A 16,275-nucleotide genomic window follows, 5' to 3' on the forward strand; every position below is an offset into this window, starting at 1 on the left:
AGGACATGTTGCCTGCACTCACCTCTCTAGAATCAACGCATGCCCAACTGGCCAATGTTTGCAGCTTCTGGAATGTTCCAAACAGTTAGGTACATTGCTTCCATGTATTGGAAATGCCTTCATTTGATCCTTGCAAAAATCCTGAGTGTGTCTTGGGTACCTACTCTGTAGATTAAAAAATGCTGAGTTCAAGGGAAGTTCATAACTTGCCCAGGATGAATAGAAGCCGCAATGTCTGTGTTTTGACTCTTGGTCCAGCACTCTTTCTGCCTCACCCTCAAACTTTTCAATTTCTTCCCATTCTCTCTGTTTACACCGTGGTCAGAGACACCGCCATCACCTCTCCCTCTGGGTGGGGCATTATGATCAAATGCCCAGCATCCATCTTCCCCTCTCACATTGAGTTTTGGGGGGATGACATTGGGGGATTGATCTCCAGCCCCAAGGGGTCTCTGGTTGGCCTCAACCAATCAGATGGTCCCACTTCCATCCTTTGCCAGCAGCAGGTTCAGGATTCCAGGCGAAGCCAATGCCCTTGGCATTCCCCAGGGGACAAGGGCTGCTTTAGGAATGGGCATGTGACAATTTGAGCCAATGAAATTCAAGAAAACCTTGGCTGTGGGTTTCTAGAAAAAGTCCTGGAGACATTACTGAGCCATTGGATTTCCACTTAGGGAACCCAGTACATTTCCTTATTGTTTCGACCAGGTGGGGTTGGGTTTTCCACTCCGTGCAGCAGACAGCATTGTAAGTGAAATCCAAGTCACGGGGATTTCAGCAGCCGTCTCCAACCTGGAGTCCTCACACCCAGTCCCCGCGCTGCAGCTGGAGATGGTCCTGACGCTCATCTGACCAGTCAGCCCCATCTCTACTGTCACATGGGCTGTTCCCACCTATCATTATTTGCCTGCCTGTCAGTCTCCCCAACTAACAGAGAAGGCTGCGAGGGCAGGGACCATCCCTTTCCATCCCTGGCTCAGTTCTCAGCACAGGGCAGCAGGTACCCACTTAATAGTCTACTGCGGAAGGCTGGGGCCGGAGAGAATGAAGAAGCAGTGGATAGAGTTAGGTACCAGGAGAGAGTGCATTTAGTGGGCAGGAGCCATCTCCAAGGTGCAGCTCCGTCCCCTCTCCATGGTGCTGGGGTAGGAGCTCCATGGCCTCTCTGTATGCCTGGAGCTGCCAGGCATTGCAGAAATGCCCTGGTCCTGGCTGCATGGCCCTGTGCAAGTCCTTCCTCTCTCTGGCCTCAGTCTTCCCAGCTGTTCAATGGGGAGGGGATTGCGCCACATCACCAAGCGTTTTCCAGAGCTGTTATGCTATGACTATGATTAAGCCATAACTGTGGGAGGGGGTCTGGGGATCTCCTGAGGACACTAGGGTGAACTTTATGGGACAAGCCAATGGGAGAATAAATGCATGGGTAATGAGGATTATATTCCACATAGCAGGCCTGTTACACATCACACAAAGACCAGTGGGGCTGTTGCCTCCAGAAAGAGAGAGAGAGGTGGGCATTTTGGGGGTTGGGTGGGGTCAGTCCACAGATGGAGGACTCTCCAGAGGGGGCCTGGCCTGGGCTTGCTCACAGCCTTTGCTCCAGGCTGGCTCACCACTGACCAGCTGGGGGAAGCACGTTTGCTGGGTTTCAGCTTTTACATCTGCCATTGGGTGTGATATTGATGCCCTCATTGGCTCAAAGGAAGGGTTGTGAGGCTCAGAAGAGGACACAGGTATGACAGGATCCAATTCAGGGAGAGACAACATGGACTGAGTACCTGTTTTGTCCCAGGCATGACATCATTTAGGTTTTACGACAATCTGAGGAGGATTATTATCTTTTGTTTACTAAGGTAGAATCTGAGACTCAGAGAGGTGCAGTGACTTGTTCAAGGTTACAGAGGATGTGGAGGGACTGACTCAGGCCTGTCTGACTCTATAGATCATGTTCCCAGTCACTGTACCCTGCTGCCTTCTCCCTGGGAGGGCTTTCCCTGGGCAGGAGAAGGGCTTGGCCCAGGAATAGGTTTGGCTTTCAACCTGGGACGAGTTCTGACTGACCGGTACGGGAGTGGGATGCTGTGTTGAGAAGGACTCTGAAGCTGTCTAGACTTAGTGGGAAAGTGTGCAGGGATTGATTATGATGTCTGCCACGGATGAAGAAATAGGGAGAGGTAGTACATGAGCTATACTTTCCCATTCCTGGGCTAGACCTTGTTAGGGTCTTTTCTAGGCCTGGGAAGCTGGCTTCCAAGATGACTCACTGCCTTCATATTCAGCACAGATAGGATCTAGAGGCTGAGCTCATTCTCCTCTGGGAGAGGAAGAGTGTTCCTGAAAGAGGGGATTGGTTGGGGCCAGGGCTCAAGGCTTGGCTGGGAAGGCAGCTCTGGGACTCCCATTGGCTGTGTCAGATCATCGACGTGCCCTGACGGCAGGTGACCCACACTGACCCCTGCGGGCAGGAGTGAGCATTGCAGGGGGGGGGAGCGACGGCCCCAGAATATCAAGCTTTTAGGGTAAGGCTGTTGGGAATGCTGAGGGAAGGCAGGAGATTCCAGGCCCGACTCTGCCTGTGAAACAAAGGGAGGTGGGAAGCAGAGGCCAGCACTAGGAAGTCCCTAGGGGTTATCTAGCCCAACACTCCCATTTTGCAAATGGAGAAACTGAGGTCCAGAGTGCTTCCTCCATGACGTCCATGATGTGTTTTTCTTCAAATTTAAAAAATGTGGGATGGGCTGGGTTGGCAGAAATTTTGGAGTCAAGCAGAAGAGAATTAAAATCCTGCCCTTTTTCCCACTAGCTGCATGACCCTGGCTAAGAAATCAAGTCTTGCCTCTGACCCTTAGTTCCCTGCCTTTAATGTAATAGGTCATCACGGGTTGACTGAGGATTAGAGCCTCTGTGTATCGGGCCCTCTGGGTGTCAGGCAGCGTGATAAGTACTTTACCGGCATTATCTCACGGAACCTCCCATGAGATGGGTGCCAGCCCCACTTTACAGGTGAGAAGCTGGGATCCAGAGGGGCTTAGTTCCTCACCGCAGTAAGTAGGAGGAGGAGGTGGGACCTGGGATTGCAGTCCCGGCCAGTGTAGGCTGTGAGCATGTACCAGAATCCCCCAGGAGCTGGTGAATAAACTCAGATTCCCCTTCCGTCCCCAGAGGCTCGGACCTGGGAGGTCTGGGTGTGCCCTGAGAAGGTGACTGTTTAACAAGCCCCCCACCCCCACCCCATCTCTAACGCTGAGGCAGGGGGTCTACAGACCTCATTTTCGGAAATGCCACACTGGCTGTGCTATCTATAACCACCCCCTTCCCAGTGGAGATCCCAGACTTAGAAGGTGATGGATAATAATATGAAGAGAATTCTATTAACAACAGATTATAGCTTGTATATAGCCCACTGTGTGCTAGGCATTCTTTCAAACACTTACATGATTCTTTTAATTCTCACGACAAGCCTCTGAGGTCGTGACTACTATTGTCCTCACTTCACAGATAAGGAGCTGAGTTACAGAAATCATCAATAACTTGCCTAAGGCCCTACATCTGGTAGCAATTGGTTGGCCAACTTAATTACAATGATCGTTATTTTTTCTCTCGCCCCTGCACCCACCTGGGCCAGGCTCCCCTGGCGCTCGGGGAGGGGGGGTCAGGGAGCCTGTATGCAGGGCAGTAAAGAGGTGTGTGTGTAGAAGACCAGGGAGCCTGAGACTCTGGGCAGCCCAGGTCTGTTTCAGAGATGGAGAGATCAGACTCCGGCCTTGCCCTGAGACTCAGCCAGGTTTCTAGATGCAAATCTTAGCTGTGAGCTCAGGGAGGGAGGCCGGCGGGCAGTGCCCGGCTGAGGCTCCAGGGAGCCGGCGGGCGGTGGGTGAGGGCTCCCACCTGGCTGATGCAGCCTCCCTTCCCGTGTCCAGGGCCCCAGCAGGACCCTCAGGGGCTCCTACCTTCTTCCCCTGGGCAGCTCCCATGGCACGAAGCGGGCGCCAGGCTTGGGCGGGCCTTGGGGGCCCGGCTGGGGTCCTCCCTGCGGTGCTGTCTCAGGAGCCGGGGCCCGAGGGGTTTCCTGGGCCAGCGCCCCCCGTCCTCCGGCGGCTCATTCTCCTCAGGCACAAAGGCGGCTTTCACAGCTGCTCCTAAGCCGGCAGCTCCTCAGACAGGCTTAGGGTGATTGATCCTGACCGAGGGGCCCAGTGTCCCCGGGCGGCCACATGCCCCCCTGGGGTCCCTGTGGCTCCTCACCTCCTGCACCCCTGCCCCTCTCAGGCGGGGACACTGAGGCAGCTGGGGTCGGGGAGAAGCAGAGCGGTCCTCTGCCCTCTGCAGCCGGCAGCTCGGGCAGGCGGGTGACCTCTGGCGGCCCGGCGGGCAGGCCTTGACCTTCTCTCCAGCAGACAGGCCCAGACGGTGGAGGCTGCCTGGGGCGGCCGGGGCGGGGGCTCGGGCAGGCTTGTGTGGGGATGTGACCTTCAGGCTGCTCAGCCCCATTAATAATAGATCTCAGAAGACACTCGGGGCCGGGGTTCTCCCCGAACAGAGACGCTGCGAGCAGAACACTTCATTCAGCGGGGCGGCCGTCCAGGCAGGGCGGCTGGTCTGGGCTCGGGCCAGGAAAATATCTGGAGGCCGGCTTCCAGGCTGGGAGCCAAGCTCTCAGTGTCCCCCCGCAGTCACCCTCCTCCTCACTTCCACCCCTTCCCCTCTGCTTGTCGCCAGCCTGGAGCAGGATTCAGGCTGGAGTCACCTTGGCCTGGAGTCGCAGCTCTGTTCCTCACGTGATTTGACCTCTGAGCCACAGGTTCACCTGCGTGCGTGGGGTCAGATAACCACAGCGCACGGGGCTGCTCTGAGGGCTAGAAGGGAAGGTGGGTGCAGCTGAAGCCATCCTCTTGCTACAGCTTAAATCAGATCCCGTCATTCCCTGCTTTATAAATCTTCCTCTTGACCAAAGCGGAATGACAGTGGTCCCACCCAGTGGGGCTGTGAGGGTGAAATGAGGTAATTCACGTAAAGCTCTGAGCAGAGGATTCAGACGACAGCAATTCTCCATGGACTTTAGATGCTGCTGTTAATAATACCAATGGTTAACCCACTGCCTGCCGGCAAGTCCCGGGTAAGCAGTTTGATTAAGCACAATACCCTTTCCCAAGAGCTGGGTGGGTGAGGAAACCCTGGCACCCTTCCCTTTCCTCCAGCACAGTGCCTGGTGCAGTGATGATTTATGACACAGATGATTTATGAAATGGCAGTTGGTGGTGAAGAGTCAAGGATTAGGGATTCTAGATCCAACTTTGGCCATAGAATGGAATCCCCCCTGGTCCATGAGGTCTGATTTATCAAGTCTTGCTTGCCTCTTGGGCCTCGTTTCCCACACCCCTATCTCCCTGACAGTTCCTGGTCTTACCACTTTCCCCTTCACCTCAGGACCTTTGCACTTGCTGCTCTCTCTGCCTGAAATGTTTCCCATCTCTCTCCCTGACTCCATTTTTTGATCTTTGCATGATTCTTTCCTCTTTATCCTTCAGGCTCAATTGCCACCTCCTCAGAGAAGACTTCCCTGATTCCCTATTACAAAGTAGCCTCCTGGGCTCTCTGTTTATTATTGATTATAGCACTTGTCAGAAACTGAAATCATCCTATTTCTGTGTTTATTGTTTGTTTTCCCTACCTGAATGGCAGCTCCACAAAGGCTGGGACCTGGTCTGTCTTGTTCATCAGTTTACCCCCTGGGTCTAGAATAGCGCTTGGCATGTTGCAGTCACTCAGTAAATACTGGTGGAGCAGATAAATAAATGATGGAGGATTAGATGAAATAGTCTAAGTATGTAGAATGCTTAACACAGCCCTGACTCACCACAGGTGCTCCCTGTATGGCAATTATCAATACTGTTCTTGTTGTTGCTGTATTTCCCCCAACACCTTTGCCTCCTCCAGCCAAGCAAAAGTGTGGTTTCTTCCTTCTGCTGCTTCTCTGGGTCCAGCCCCTGCCTCAGTTGCTCCCCGTTCCTTTTCTCCCTGTTCCAATCATGGCTGGGTACAGTTTCTGATTTCCTGCAGTAAGGAGAGCATCCACAAAATTGGAAAGAGCAGTGACTAAATTAGCAGTCAGCCAGAGCAGTAAAAATGCCATAAGTCAACCCTGAAGATCAAACTCCTTTGTCAGCCATCCATAATTATCCACTGGCTTGGCTCTTGATGGGATGGGAAGAGAGAAAAGGAATTTTACATATTTATTAATTTTTCCCCATCTGCTTGGAGTCCTGCTGAAATATAGCTTACAAGCCACACTGAAAGCCTGCCTGACTGGAGGCCTTGATTGGCTGAAGGTCTGAAGCCCAGCTCCTGGCAGGATGTGGGTCTGAAATGCAACCTTTGGACCCTGTGCCATGGGTAGGAGGAATGGGGGTTGTGGCCCCGGAGCCCAGCTCAGGGCCTGACACCGGGGAGATGCTTGGAATACAGACACACATGATTTATGGAATGACGGTTGGTGGTGAAGGGTCAAGACTAGCTGTTCCAGATCCAGCTTTGCCTGGTCTCACTGTGTGGCCTGGGCACAGCTCTTAGCTTCTCTTTCTTAATCTGCAAAACGGGGATAAACTTCTGCTCCTTCCTGACCCACAACCTTGTGGAGAAAAGCAAGAACTGCAAAATGTGGGAGCGTTTTGAAAAGAGGAGTTCCAAATCTCTCAAACCCACCCCTCTCCATCATTCCCAAAAAATGATGGTAGACGGTGAGACTCTTAACTCAGAAGTTCTGAGCAGTTTTCAAATGTCTTCAGAGGCATGCAGGAGGAGGAGGAAGGGGAGGGGGAGTAAAAGGGGGAAGGGTACAGGGGGACAGGAAACAGTGTTTACCTCAGAGTAGTTTTAGGGCAAGTGTTTCTGAACAGGAGTCTGTTTCCTATAGTGATAGAGATAGACTGGAATTCCAATCTTTATTCTGAGGCTCCTTGGCTGTGTGACTTTGGACAAGTCACTTGACCTCTCTGAGCCTCATTTTCCTCATGTGTTAAAGGAATAACAAGGATCCCCACTCCAAGGGGCTGTGAGGATGAAATGAGGTAATTCATGTAAAGCTCTGTGCAGAGCATATTTGGACAACAGCAATTCTCCATAGAAGTCAGGTACTACTATTATGACGCTGCTAATGATAGTGGTGTTAAGTCCACTGCCCATTGGTAAGTCCCAGGTAACCACTAAGCACAACACCTTTCCCAAGAACAGGGTGACCGCAGGGAAACCTTACCACCCTTCCCTTTCTATCTTGGGCTGCCACCTACCGGCGAGGATAAGAATTATGGCTACTGGAAAGACCTCTCTGTGGCTTAGGGAACAGATACACGCCCTCCCCTCACGGCCCCATCCTCATCCCAGCGGGAGAGCAGTGGCATGTTGGGGGGCAGGGGGTAGGGAAATATAAGACCCAAATTCCGAGGTCATGAGTACCTTGCAGAGACTCCTGAAGGCTTGTCCACCCCGATGATGAGAAAGTCCCCAAGTCTTGTCCATTTTACTTCCTGAATATCCCTGAGACTGGTCCCCTTTTTCCATCCTGTCTCCTGGCCAAGCCACCACCCTCTCTTCCTGGATGATACAGCAGCTTCCTCACTGGCCTTCCTGCCTCCACTCCCTTCTCCATACATCAGCCAGGAGGAATTTCTTAAAAACTGCAAATCCGATCATGTCGACCCCAGCTTAAATCTCTCACTGTGTCCCCAAGGCTCCTGGGCAAAGTCTGAGACCCTTTGGCCAAGCCCACGGGCCCTTTGGGCACTCAGCCCTGCCGCTCAGCCCTTGGGTCCCACTCTCTGCCCCTTGCAGGCCTGGTTCATGCTCTTGCTTCACCTGGCACACCCCTCCCTCCCCTCTGCCCGGGGAACTCGGACACACCCCAAGCCTCACCGTGGTTGCCGCCTGCTCCAGGGTGCCTTCCCTGCTCCTGCAATCTTTCCCCCAACATAGTCCTTATCAAGCCATGTTGCCTCGATCTGTGTGCCTCCTAGGCTACGAGCAGGAGCCGTGCCTGGTTTTCTTCACCAAGGTATCCCCAGTAAGCACCCAGTTCCTGACACATAGCAGGTGAGCAATAACTTTTTGCTGAGTGAGGAAACTGGCTCTTAGTGGGTAATAGACTCAGCGTTACAGACTCAACTCTCTACAGCTGCTTTTTCTGGACTCTCTGTCCTGCCCCAATCTCAAACCGACTTGGGGGTCCCCACAGTGGCCACAGTGCCCTGAAGATGACGTTGAGAGTCTGATGGGTGTTTGCCACTTTGTGATGCCCGCCCCAGCGAGGCCCAGGGTGGCCTCGAGAAGTGACGTTTAAGGACATTTCCTGCAGGCAGGGTGGTCTTGTCTCTCAGTCCAGGCCCGTGCTCAGGCCCATCCAGCTGGCTATGCCCACTGCCTCTCCTAGGATGGGTCCCCCAGAAGCTGACTTTAGGATGAGGATCTCATGCAGGTGATTTATTAAGGACTGGCCCCTGAGGGGACACAGGTAAGGGAGTGGGGGAGCAGGATGGGGAAGTGGAAGCAACTGAGCAAAGGGACGCTTCCAGGCAAAGTCCCAGCTTCAATTTGAGTCCACGGGGAACTCTGGAGTATAAATTACGCCTCATGGTTGTCCTGCCCCAAGACCAGAAGCTGGGCTTTCACATTCCCAGCCAGGCAGTCATTAGCTATGGACGATCCCGGGCTGATGTGAACTCTGGCACTTCCTGGCCTCTCTTTTTTTTTTTTTAAATTAATTAATTTATTTTTGGCTGTGTTGGTCTTCCTTGCTGCACACGGGCTTTTCTCTAGTTGCAGTGAGCAGGGGCTACTCTTCGTTTCAGCGCGCAGGCTTCTCATTGTGGTGGCTTCTTTTGTTGGGGAGCATAGGCTCTAGGCGTGCGGGCTCAGTAATTATGGCTCACAGGCTCTAGAGCACAGGCTCAGTAGTCGTGGCTCGCTGGCTCTAGAGCGCAGGCTCGGTAGTTGTGGCACATGGGCTTAGTTGCTCCGTGGCATGTGGGATCTTCCCGGACCAGGGATCAAACCCATGTGCCCTGCATTGGCAGGTGGATTCTCAACCACTGTGCCACCAGGGAAGCCCCCTGGCCTTTCTTCTTTGCACCTGGGAGCAAAGAAGTTTCGAGGAGCCCAAGGGCAGTTCTCCCAAGAAGAGTGCAGACTGACCAGTCTCAGCACAAGCTGGGAGAGAGGACACGGGTGGGGCACCAACCTTCTCACTGTGCTGCCCTTCCAAGCTCCCCATCTCCAGGAGACCCTTCCCCGATTCCCTGATTCATCCTGTTGACGTTTTCTTTTCTTTTAATATTTATTTTATTTTTTTATTGGTTGCCTGGGTCTTAGTTGCAGCTGGTGGGCTCCTTAGTTGCAGCTTGCCGTCTCCTTAGTTGCGGCACACGGGCTCCTTAGTTGTGGCACGCTGGATCTTTTTTAGCTGCTGCATGCGGACTCTCAGTTGCAACTCGCTGGCTTCTTAGTTGTGGCATGTGAACTCTTAGTTGTGGCATGCAGGTGGGATCTAGTTCCCTGACCAGGGATCGAACCTGGGCCCCCTGCATTGGGAGTGCAGAGTCTTAACCGCTGTGCCACCAGGGAAGTCCCCCCATTGACATTTTCTTCCTTCTTTGAAGTGTTGTGCAATGCAGCTTCTAAAAAAGTACCACAACCAGGTGGTCCTTTTTAAAGAGTGGCCCCTGCTGAGAGCTCTGCCTAGCCCTGTTCCTGGCTATGAACTCACCTTAGCAGTCTTTTTGGTTCTCTTTTAATTTTATAAGGTATTTTTGCTTGTTTTAAAGAAAAAAAATCCAAAATACAGAAGTAGTGTATGGTAATAATGGAAACTGCCTGCACCTTCATCCCCAGAGAGGGTATCTGGCCAGATGTTTTCCCAAACATCTTATATACATATTTTCTTCTTTGACTTCTGGTGATGTGGCTATTTTATCTTATTTAATGTCCACAAGCCCCTGAGAGACTGATACCCTCCCCCCATTTCTCAAAGGAGAACTGTGGCTCAGAGAGGTGACGTGACCTGCTCGTGTCCAGCTAGCGGGTAGCAGGGCCAGCGCTCAGAGCCGGGTCAGCCTTTCCGTCCAGCCATGCTGCCTGCGATGTGTAACTACCCATTAGAATAGAAGTGAGTCAGCTAAGAGAAACTGAGGGGCTTGGTCAGGGTCCAGGGCCTTCAGAAGCACCCTCCCCCCACCCCCTGGTCCTGGGGGTCAGGAAGGAAGGGCACTGGGGTTCGGGGGCAGCCCTTTGTCAGCATGTCAGGTGTGGGAGGAGGGTCCTGCCACTTGGAACAAAAAGGGAGGAACGGAGCAAATCCACTTGCTCCCAGTGCCGTCAGGCATTACATGGATGTGGGAGTCTGTGTAAGTGGTTGGGGGGGGTGGGCTGCCAGCAAACTCTCCCCTGAGAGTGAGCTACTGTGCTTGGGGGCGGAGGGGGTCATGGAATCGGCGGGGTGGCTGGCTGGACGCCTTCTGCTGACTTCCGCAGGCAAGCCTGCTCACAGCCCTCTTAGCCGGCCCTCATCATGGATCTTGACCCCAGGCGACTGCAGCCCCTGTCCCAGCCTGCCATGGCCCCTGTCACAGGTTCCCACACTCTGTGCTTCTCTACCCCAGGCCCTCTTGGCCCATTTGAAGCCCTGCCTGTCCCCAGAGCTTGGTAACTGTGAGCCCCATGCCAGCGGAGTGCACAGGACCTCAGCCTCTGCTGTCCCCCTGCTCGGGGCGTTGGCACTTGGGGCCTGGGCATCTTCTCCACGAGCCTTGCAGTCTCCCTAGTACACACTCCAGGAGCCCGAGTACCAGTGTTTTCTGCTCCCATGCCCCCTCCCAGGATTTGGTCTGCCCCCTGTGCCCCGCCCTTCTCAGAGACCCCAGGCTGGGTCTTACCACCATATCCTTTGGGCCTCACCACTTCAGTGGCCTCCAGCAGCTGGTATTGACATCTCTCGGCCAAGGACTCTCTGCAAAGGCAAGAAGGCTGCTCTTTCCCACATAGGTCAGACTAGAAGGGCCCAGGAATTCACATCAGCCCCAACACCAGCAGCCCTCCAACGATGGCCGATGGGAGCTGGTGTATAAGTACCCCAGCTCCCTCACCTCTGACTGAGATCTCTGAGGTGTGTGTCTTACACCGATTCCTAGGGGTTCCCCGTGGGATTAAGCTCCACTCACCCACAGCAGTAGCTGAGTCAACAACACACCCCTTCTTGGCTGCCTTCTCTCTCCTGTCTTACTTTCCCATCTGCTATGGGTGTTTTCTAGAATCACTTCCCAAATAAACGACCTGCACTCGAAGCCTTATCTTGGGGCTGCTCCCGAGGGAACCCACACAGAGACAGCCAGGCTGTTTCCCCCGAAGCCTTTCAGTCTGGCTGTTCCTTCCAGCCTTTCTCAGATCTCCTTGCTTCCTCCCCGTCTCCAGCTCCGGATTTTCTCCAGCCCTCATTCAAACAGCAGGTGAAGACCGTGTTCTCTGCGTCTGGTCCTCTGGCTGTCTCTGTTCCCGTGGATCTTACACCTCACACTGGGAGCCAAGGATTCTTTCACACCTAAAAGTAATCCCTATGAAGCCGACCTCCTTTCTAGCTGCCTAACCAGGTGCTCAAAGCCGTCACCAACCTGTTGGAACTTGTGGCCGAGCAGACTCAGTCTAGACCATTTCCACCCCAGGCGAAATGCAGCACATCAAAGGGTGGGAAAGTTCGTTCAAAATCATCAAGAATAAAATTTAATTGTGCTCAGGTGCAGGCCGTCCATCCTGTCCTTCCTTGGGAGCGACAGTCAGCAGTCCCTGAAGGAAAGCACACCTGTCCTCTCCACAGACAGCCGGCTCCAGAAGGACTCTCTGAGGCTGGCCACCTCCGGGTAGGACGCCTCCACCCAGGGGTGCTTTGTTTCCAACAGGGGAAGCGTGCAGGGTACTGGCGGACCCTCAGCACTTTCCACACTTCCGTTCCCTCTTCCTTCTCCTCCTCCGCTGGCCATCACTCCTGCCGGTCCAGCTCGCAGTGAGCCTGGGCTCTGACTCCTAAGTCAGGCAGGAGCAGCCTCAGGCCCTGGCCCAGGAAGAGCCACAGCCGCCCTAATATACCTTCTGGGGCACACAGCCCTCCAGCTCCAGCAGCTCCGGCCAGCCGTCGTATTTATTCACGTCTGGGTTGTTCTTTAAGAACTAGAGAGACAGAAGAGAGACACTGACAATGTTAGGACTCACGCTTGCATTTGCGTTGTGCTTTAAAACCTAAATGGCTTCACTTCATCCTCGCCACTGCCCCATGAGGGGCATGGGAGGGTTGGATATTTCCAGCCCATTTCACAAATGGGTAAACTGAGGCTGGGGAGGGCAACTTGCCCAAGGTTTCAGAGATGAGATCAGAGCCTAGTCACTACCTGTCATGCCCTGGACCGGGGTGGGGGGGCGGGGGCTGGTACCAAGCATGTGGGGAGTGGTGCTTGAAGACCTTTAGCCCCTCTAGGACATCCCAAATAATAATGATAATAATAATAATAAGAAGAAGAAGAAGAAGAAGAAAAAGAAGCATCCTAGCTGCAAACTATTATATGTAGGATGGATAAACAGCAAGGTCCTACTGTGTAGCATAGGGAACTATATTCAATATTCTGTGATAAACCATAATGGTAAAGAATATTAAAAAAAGAATGTATATGTATAACTGAATCACTTTGCTGTACAGCAGAAATTAACACAACATTGTAAATCAACTGTACTTCGATAAAAAAAGAAGCATTCTAGCAATTCATGAATGCTTGCTCTATGCCAGACACAAAGCACCTTCTGTAATTAATCCTCACAATAGCCCTAAGAAGTGCTCGCTGTTACCATCTCACCTTACAGATGGGGAAATTGAGGCACAGAGAACCAAAGTAACTGCCTATGGCTACCCGGTTGGTAAGTCGTGGAACCACTGTGTCATATTAATTAATATTAATAATAAATGTATAAAGAGAATAAAATCAGTTAAGATTACGTTTAAAATGCTCAGGCTTAATTTACGGAAAAAAGAATGTAAATGATAAAATCTACAGGTGGGATTATTGTGGCTAACCCTTAGGAAGGAAGAATAAATTCTAGATGCTGCTTCTCTGAAACCCTGTTTCCCATGTGGGAGAACAAAAAACAGAATGGTTTTAATCACGTCGGGGTCTTTGGTTCATTTTTGGGTGATGGGTTGCAGTCAGCTGATCATAGACATCAGGCAAAAGGTGGTGCTGACTCTTCTCTACTTACGTGTTTCCTCTCTGCTGTAATTGGCCCAGTTTTGTTGGGTCTGGAAGAACAGCGCCCGCCCTACCTCTTCCTAGAGAGTCCTGCCCCTGACACCTTCCAAAGGGACATTCTGGAGCCCCAGGCCCCTGCCCCCTGTGTTCTTCACCCAGAGGGTATAAACAGAGGGTCCTCTCCTTTTCTCCTTTAGCACAAGCTACTTTGCACTATTCCTTACTTTAAAAAAAAAAATTTATTTATTTTTGGCTGTGTTGGGTCTTCATTGCTGCATGTGGGCTTTCTCTAGTTGTGGTGAGCGGGGGCTACTCTTTGTAGCAGAGCACGGGCTCTAGGCGTGCGGGCTTCAGTAGTTGCAGCATGTGGGCTCAGTAGTTGTGGCTCTTGGGCTCTAGAGCACAGGCTCAGTAGTTGTGGTGCATGGGCTTAGTTGCTCTGCGGCATGTGGGATCTTCCCGGACCAGGGATCGAACCCGTGTCCCCTGTATTGGCAGGCGGATTCTCAACCAGTGTGCTACCAGGGAAGCCCTGTTCCTTACTTTTTTTTTTTTTTTTAAATTAATTAATTTATTTATGGCTGTGTTGGGTCTTCGTTTCTGTGTGAGGGCTTTCTCTAGTTGTGGCAAGTGGGGTCCACTCTTCATCGCGGTGCGCGGGCTTCTCATTATCGCGGCCTCTCTTCTTGCGGAACACAGGCTCCAGATGCGCAGGCTCAGTAATTGTGGCTCACGGGCCCAGCTGCTCCGCGGCATGTGGGATCTTCCCAGACCAGGGCTCGAACCCGTGTCCCCTGCATTGGCAGGCAGATTCTCAACCACTGCGCCACCAGGGAAGCCCTGTTCCTTACTTTTTAAAGTAATTTCTAATTACCTGAATATATTCTCTTGGAAACACACACATACAAACCAGGTCAGCATTTTCCAGACAAGGCAAAACCCCTTGCAGCCCACTCTAGCCTCCCCCGCACCTCCCTGGAGCTCAGCACGAGGCTTCTTGATTGTCCCTTTTCTGCCTCCCACAGCCCCCCCCCCCTCCAGGCTGCTGGGTCTCTTGTCTGATTATTGCATTGGCTTCCTGCCTGCCTTCTGACTTGTGCCCCTTTCACAGTGCTCTCCATGCACAGGCGGGAGGCCATTCTAAAAGTATGAGGACAGGAAATCCTCGGGGAAGCTGCAGACCTGGATGAGAAATGCGTCCCTATCACTGAGCAAGCTGGTTAAAACTTCTCCAAGGCTCTGGATCCTTGTCCGTGAGATGGCATGGATGCTCATTGTACCTACCTCGTTGTGGGTTAAATAAGATCCTGCAGGTCACTTGCTCAGCCGTGCCTGCACAGAGCAAGCACTTGCTGAATACTAGTCTTTCTTGTTATCAATCTGATCTGGTCACTCTCCCGCTTAAGCCTACCACGGCTCCCCATTGCCTCCAGGACAGAGTTCCCTTTCCTCAGTGGTCCTATATATGTCTGAATCATTGACCCTTAGCTTCCCGTCTTGGATCTGGGCAGAGCTGAACGTTCTCACCACCAGAGACTGGCCAACTTCATGCTGGGGAAGCCTGGCCAGTTCTCCCAGGTTTTGGAATTGCTCTGAGCTGGGGGTGCACAGATGGCGTTGTCCTGCAAGGGGTGCGGGGGAGAAGGTGCAGCATCTCCTTGGGGACCCCAACCGTCACTGACTCCCCCTTCCTCCTGTGAGTGTTCCTCAGACTCCACCTCTGGATGCCTCCCAGGTGCACTCTGCTCGGGCCAGCCCTGGGTACTGACTGTGTAGCCCAGGTCATGGACCCCTCCTAACTCCCTCCACATACTCAAGGCGGCCCTCCTGTGTGCCCTTCTTGGTGCAAGTTCACCCTCTCCAAGGGAACTTAGAAGGGAACTTGGGGCTCCCCTGGCACAAACCTGCCCCTTTACAGGTGGGGAGACTGAGGAAGTGGGGGAGGAGGGGATCGCAGCGGGGACCAGAAGCTGGGCATCCCACTCGCTGCTCTGGACTCTTCCCCCGCCCCATCACGCGAGCTTCACCTCCACATTCCTTTCCCTTTCCTCCATGCCTTAATTTCCTTTCATCCTTTTTTTTTTTCTCCTTTTCCTTCTCCTTTTTGGTACTTATCTATGTATCTATGTATTTATATATGACCCACCTGGTCAAGGCTGCTTCCTGCTGGGGGATTAGCCAATCAGGCCACCCTGATCTCCGGGGTGGACGACCGCTGGGTAGCCCTCCTCACATTGCCCCATGTGTCCTTTCCAAGACACCCCAGCCCTTGTCTGTCCATTCCTGGCATTGTCCCCTGCAACTCCCATCCCCTCCTTCACTGGGACAGGCAGGCTGCCAGGAACTCACCTCCTCAAAGGGGCTTTTACTGCTGAGGTCTCTGGCCCCTAAGAAGACCCAGCTGTCCCGGAAGCCCAGCTGCTTCGCGTAGGTGCTGCCCAAGTTGGAGAAGAGCTTCCTGATTTCATCATTCATCCTGCAGGGGACCAGAGAGGACGGTGAGCTCGGGATGGGAGAAGGGGGAGCGTCTCAGGCCCTTGGCTTACCCTCCACCCCTCCTCCAGCGAGGGCAGCAGCCTCTCCCGAGCTCAGGAGAAACAGGGCGGAGTGGCCAGGACGCTTCTCCGAAAGCCAATCCGAGGGGCTGGCGAAGAGTTACAACGGTTTTGCTTCTGTTTGTAAATATAATACACGTTCACTTGGAAAATATGGAACTTTACAAAGTAACTAAAAATTACTTAGTTTCACCCCCCCTTGACATAATCATTGTAAAATTTTAGTATATTTCCTTCATGTCTTTTTTCCCCCGTGCACTGTGGAATTATACCAATTCTTTTGTAAACTGCTTCTTTTTTTTTTTTAACTTAATACTAAAGGGTGAACATTCTTCCGTGTCCTTAAATATTTTCTACATCATCATTTCTGATGCAGTATATCCTCTTTTATGTACATATAATAATATGTCCTATATCGCCATATATCATGATTTCTGTCACCAGTTTGC

General features: G+C 52.5%; 2 protein-coding genes and 1 long non-coding RNA gene across 7 annotated transcripts in view; 1 reads left to right on the plus strand and 2 right to left on the minus strand.

The window, feature by feature from the left end:
• Window positions 1–4,496, minus strand: part of FAM107A (family with sequence similarity 107 member A) — an 82,494-nt gene extending 77,998 nt beyond the window's left edge. Inside the window, exon 1 of one of the 2 annotated variants that reach the window (XM_082412400.1) lies at window positions 3,951–4,496. In XM_082412400.1, coding sequence (XP_082268526.1) covers window positions 3,951–3,974 — 24 coding nt within the window. In that variant the 5' untranslated portion in view covers window positions 3,975–4,496. The remainder of the gene's footprint in view (window positions 1–3,950) is intronic. The other variant, XM_082412403.1, reaches the window with a different exon arrangement.
• LOC309637552 overlaps window positions 1–16,275 on the plus strand; it is a 398,176-nt gene that overhangs the window by 146,344 nt on the left and 235,557 nt on the right. The window lies entirely within an intron of this gene.
• FAM3D (FAM3 metabolism regulating signaling molecule D) overlaps window positions 5,600–16,275 on the minus strand; it is a 32,722-nt gene continuing 22,046 nt past the window's right edge. For 2 of the 4 annotated variants that reach the window (XM_082412380.1, XM_082412381.1), the window contains 4 exons: window positions 15,621–15,747; window positions 12,124–12,204; window positions 10,920–10,993; window positions 5,600–9,665 (listed from right to left, as the gene is read on the minus strand). In XM_082412380.1, the coding sequence (XP_082268506.1) occupies window positions 10,946–10,993; window positions 12,124–12,204; window positions 15,621–15,747 (256 nt within the window). In that variant the 3' untranslated portion in view covers window positions 5,600–9,665; window positions 10,920–10,945. Of the gene's footprint in view, window positions 9,666–10,919; window positions 10,994–11,865; window positions 12,205–15,620; window positions 15,748–16,275 lie in introns of those variants that run through there. The other 2 variants (XM_082412379.1, XM_082412382.1) reach the window with 2 other exon arrangements.

This window comes from Balaenoptera physalus (genome assembly GCF_965194825.1).
Source record: "Balaenoptera physalus genome assembly, chromosome: 11".
Taxonomy (NCBI): domain Eukaryota; kingdom Metazoa; phylum Chordata; class Mammalia; order Artiodactyla; family Balaenopteridae; genus Balaenoptera; species Balaenoptera physalus.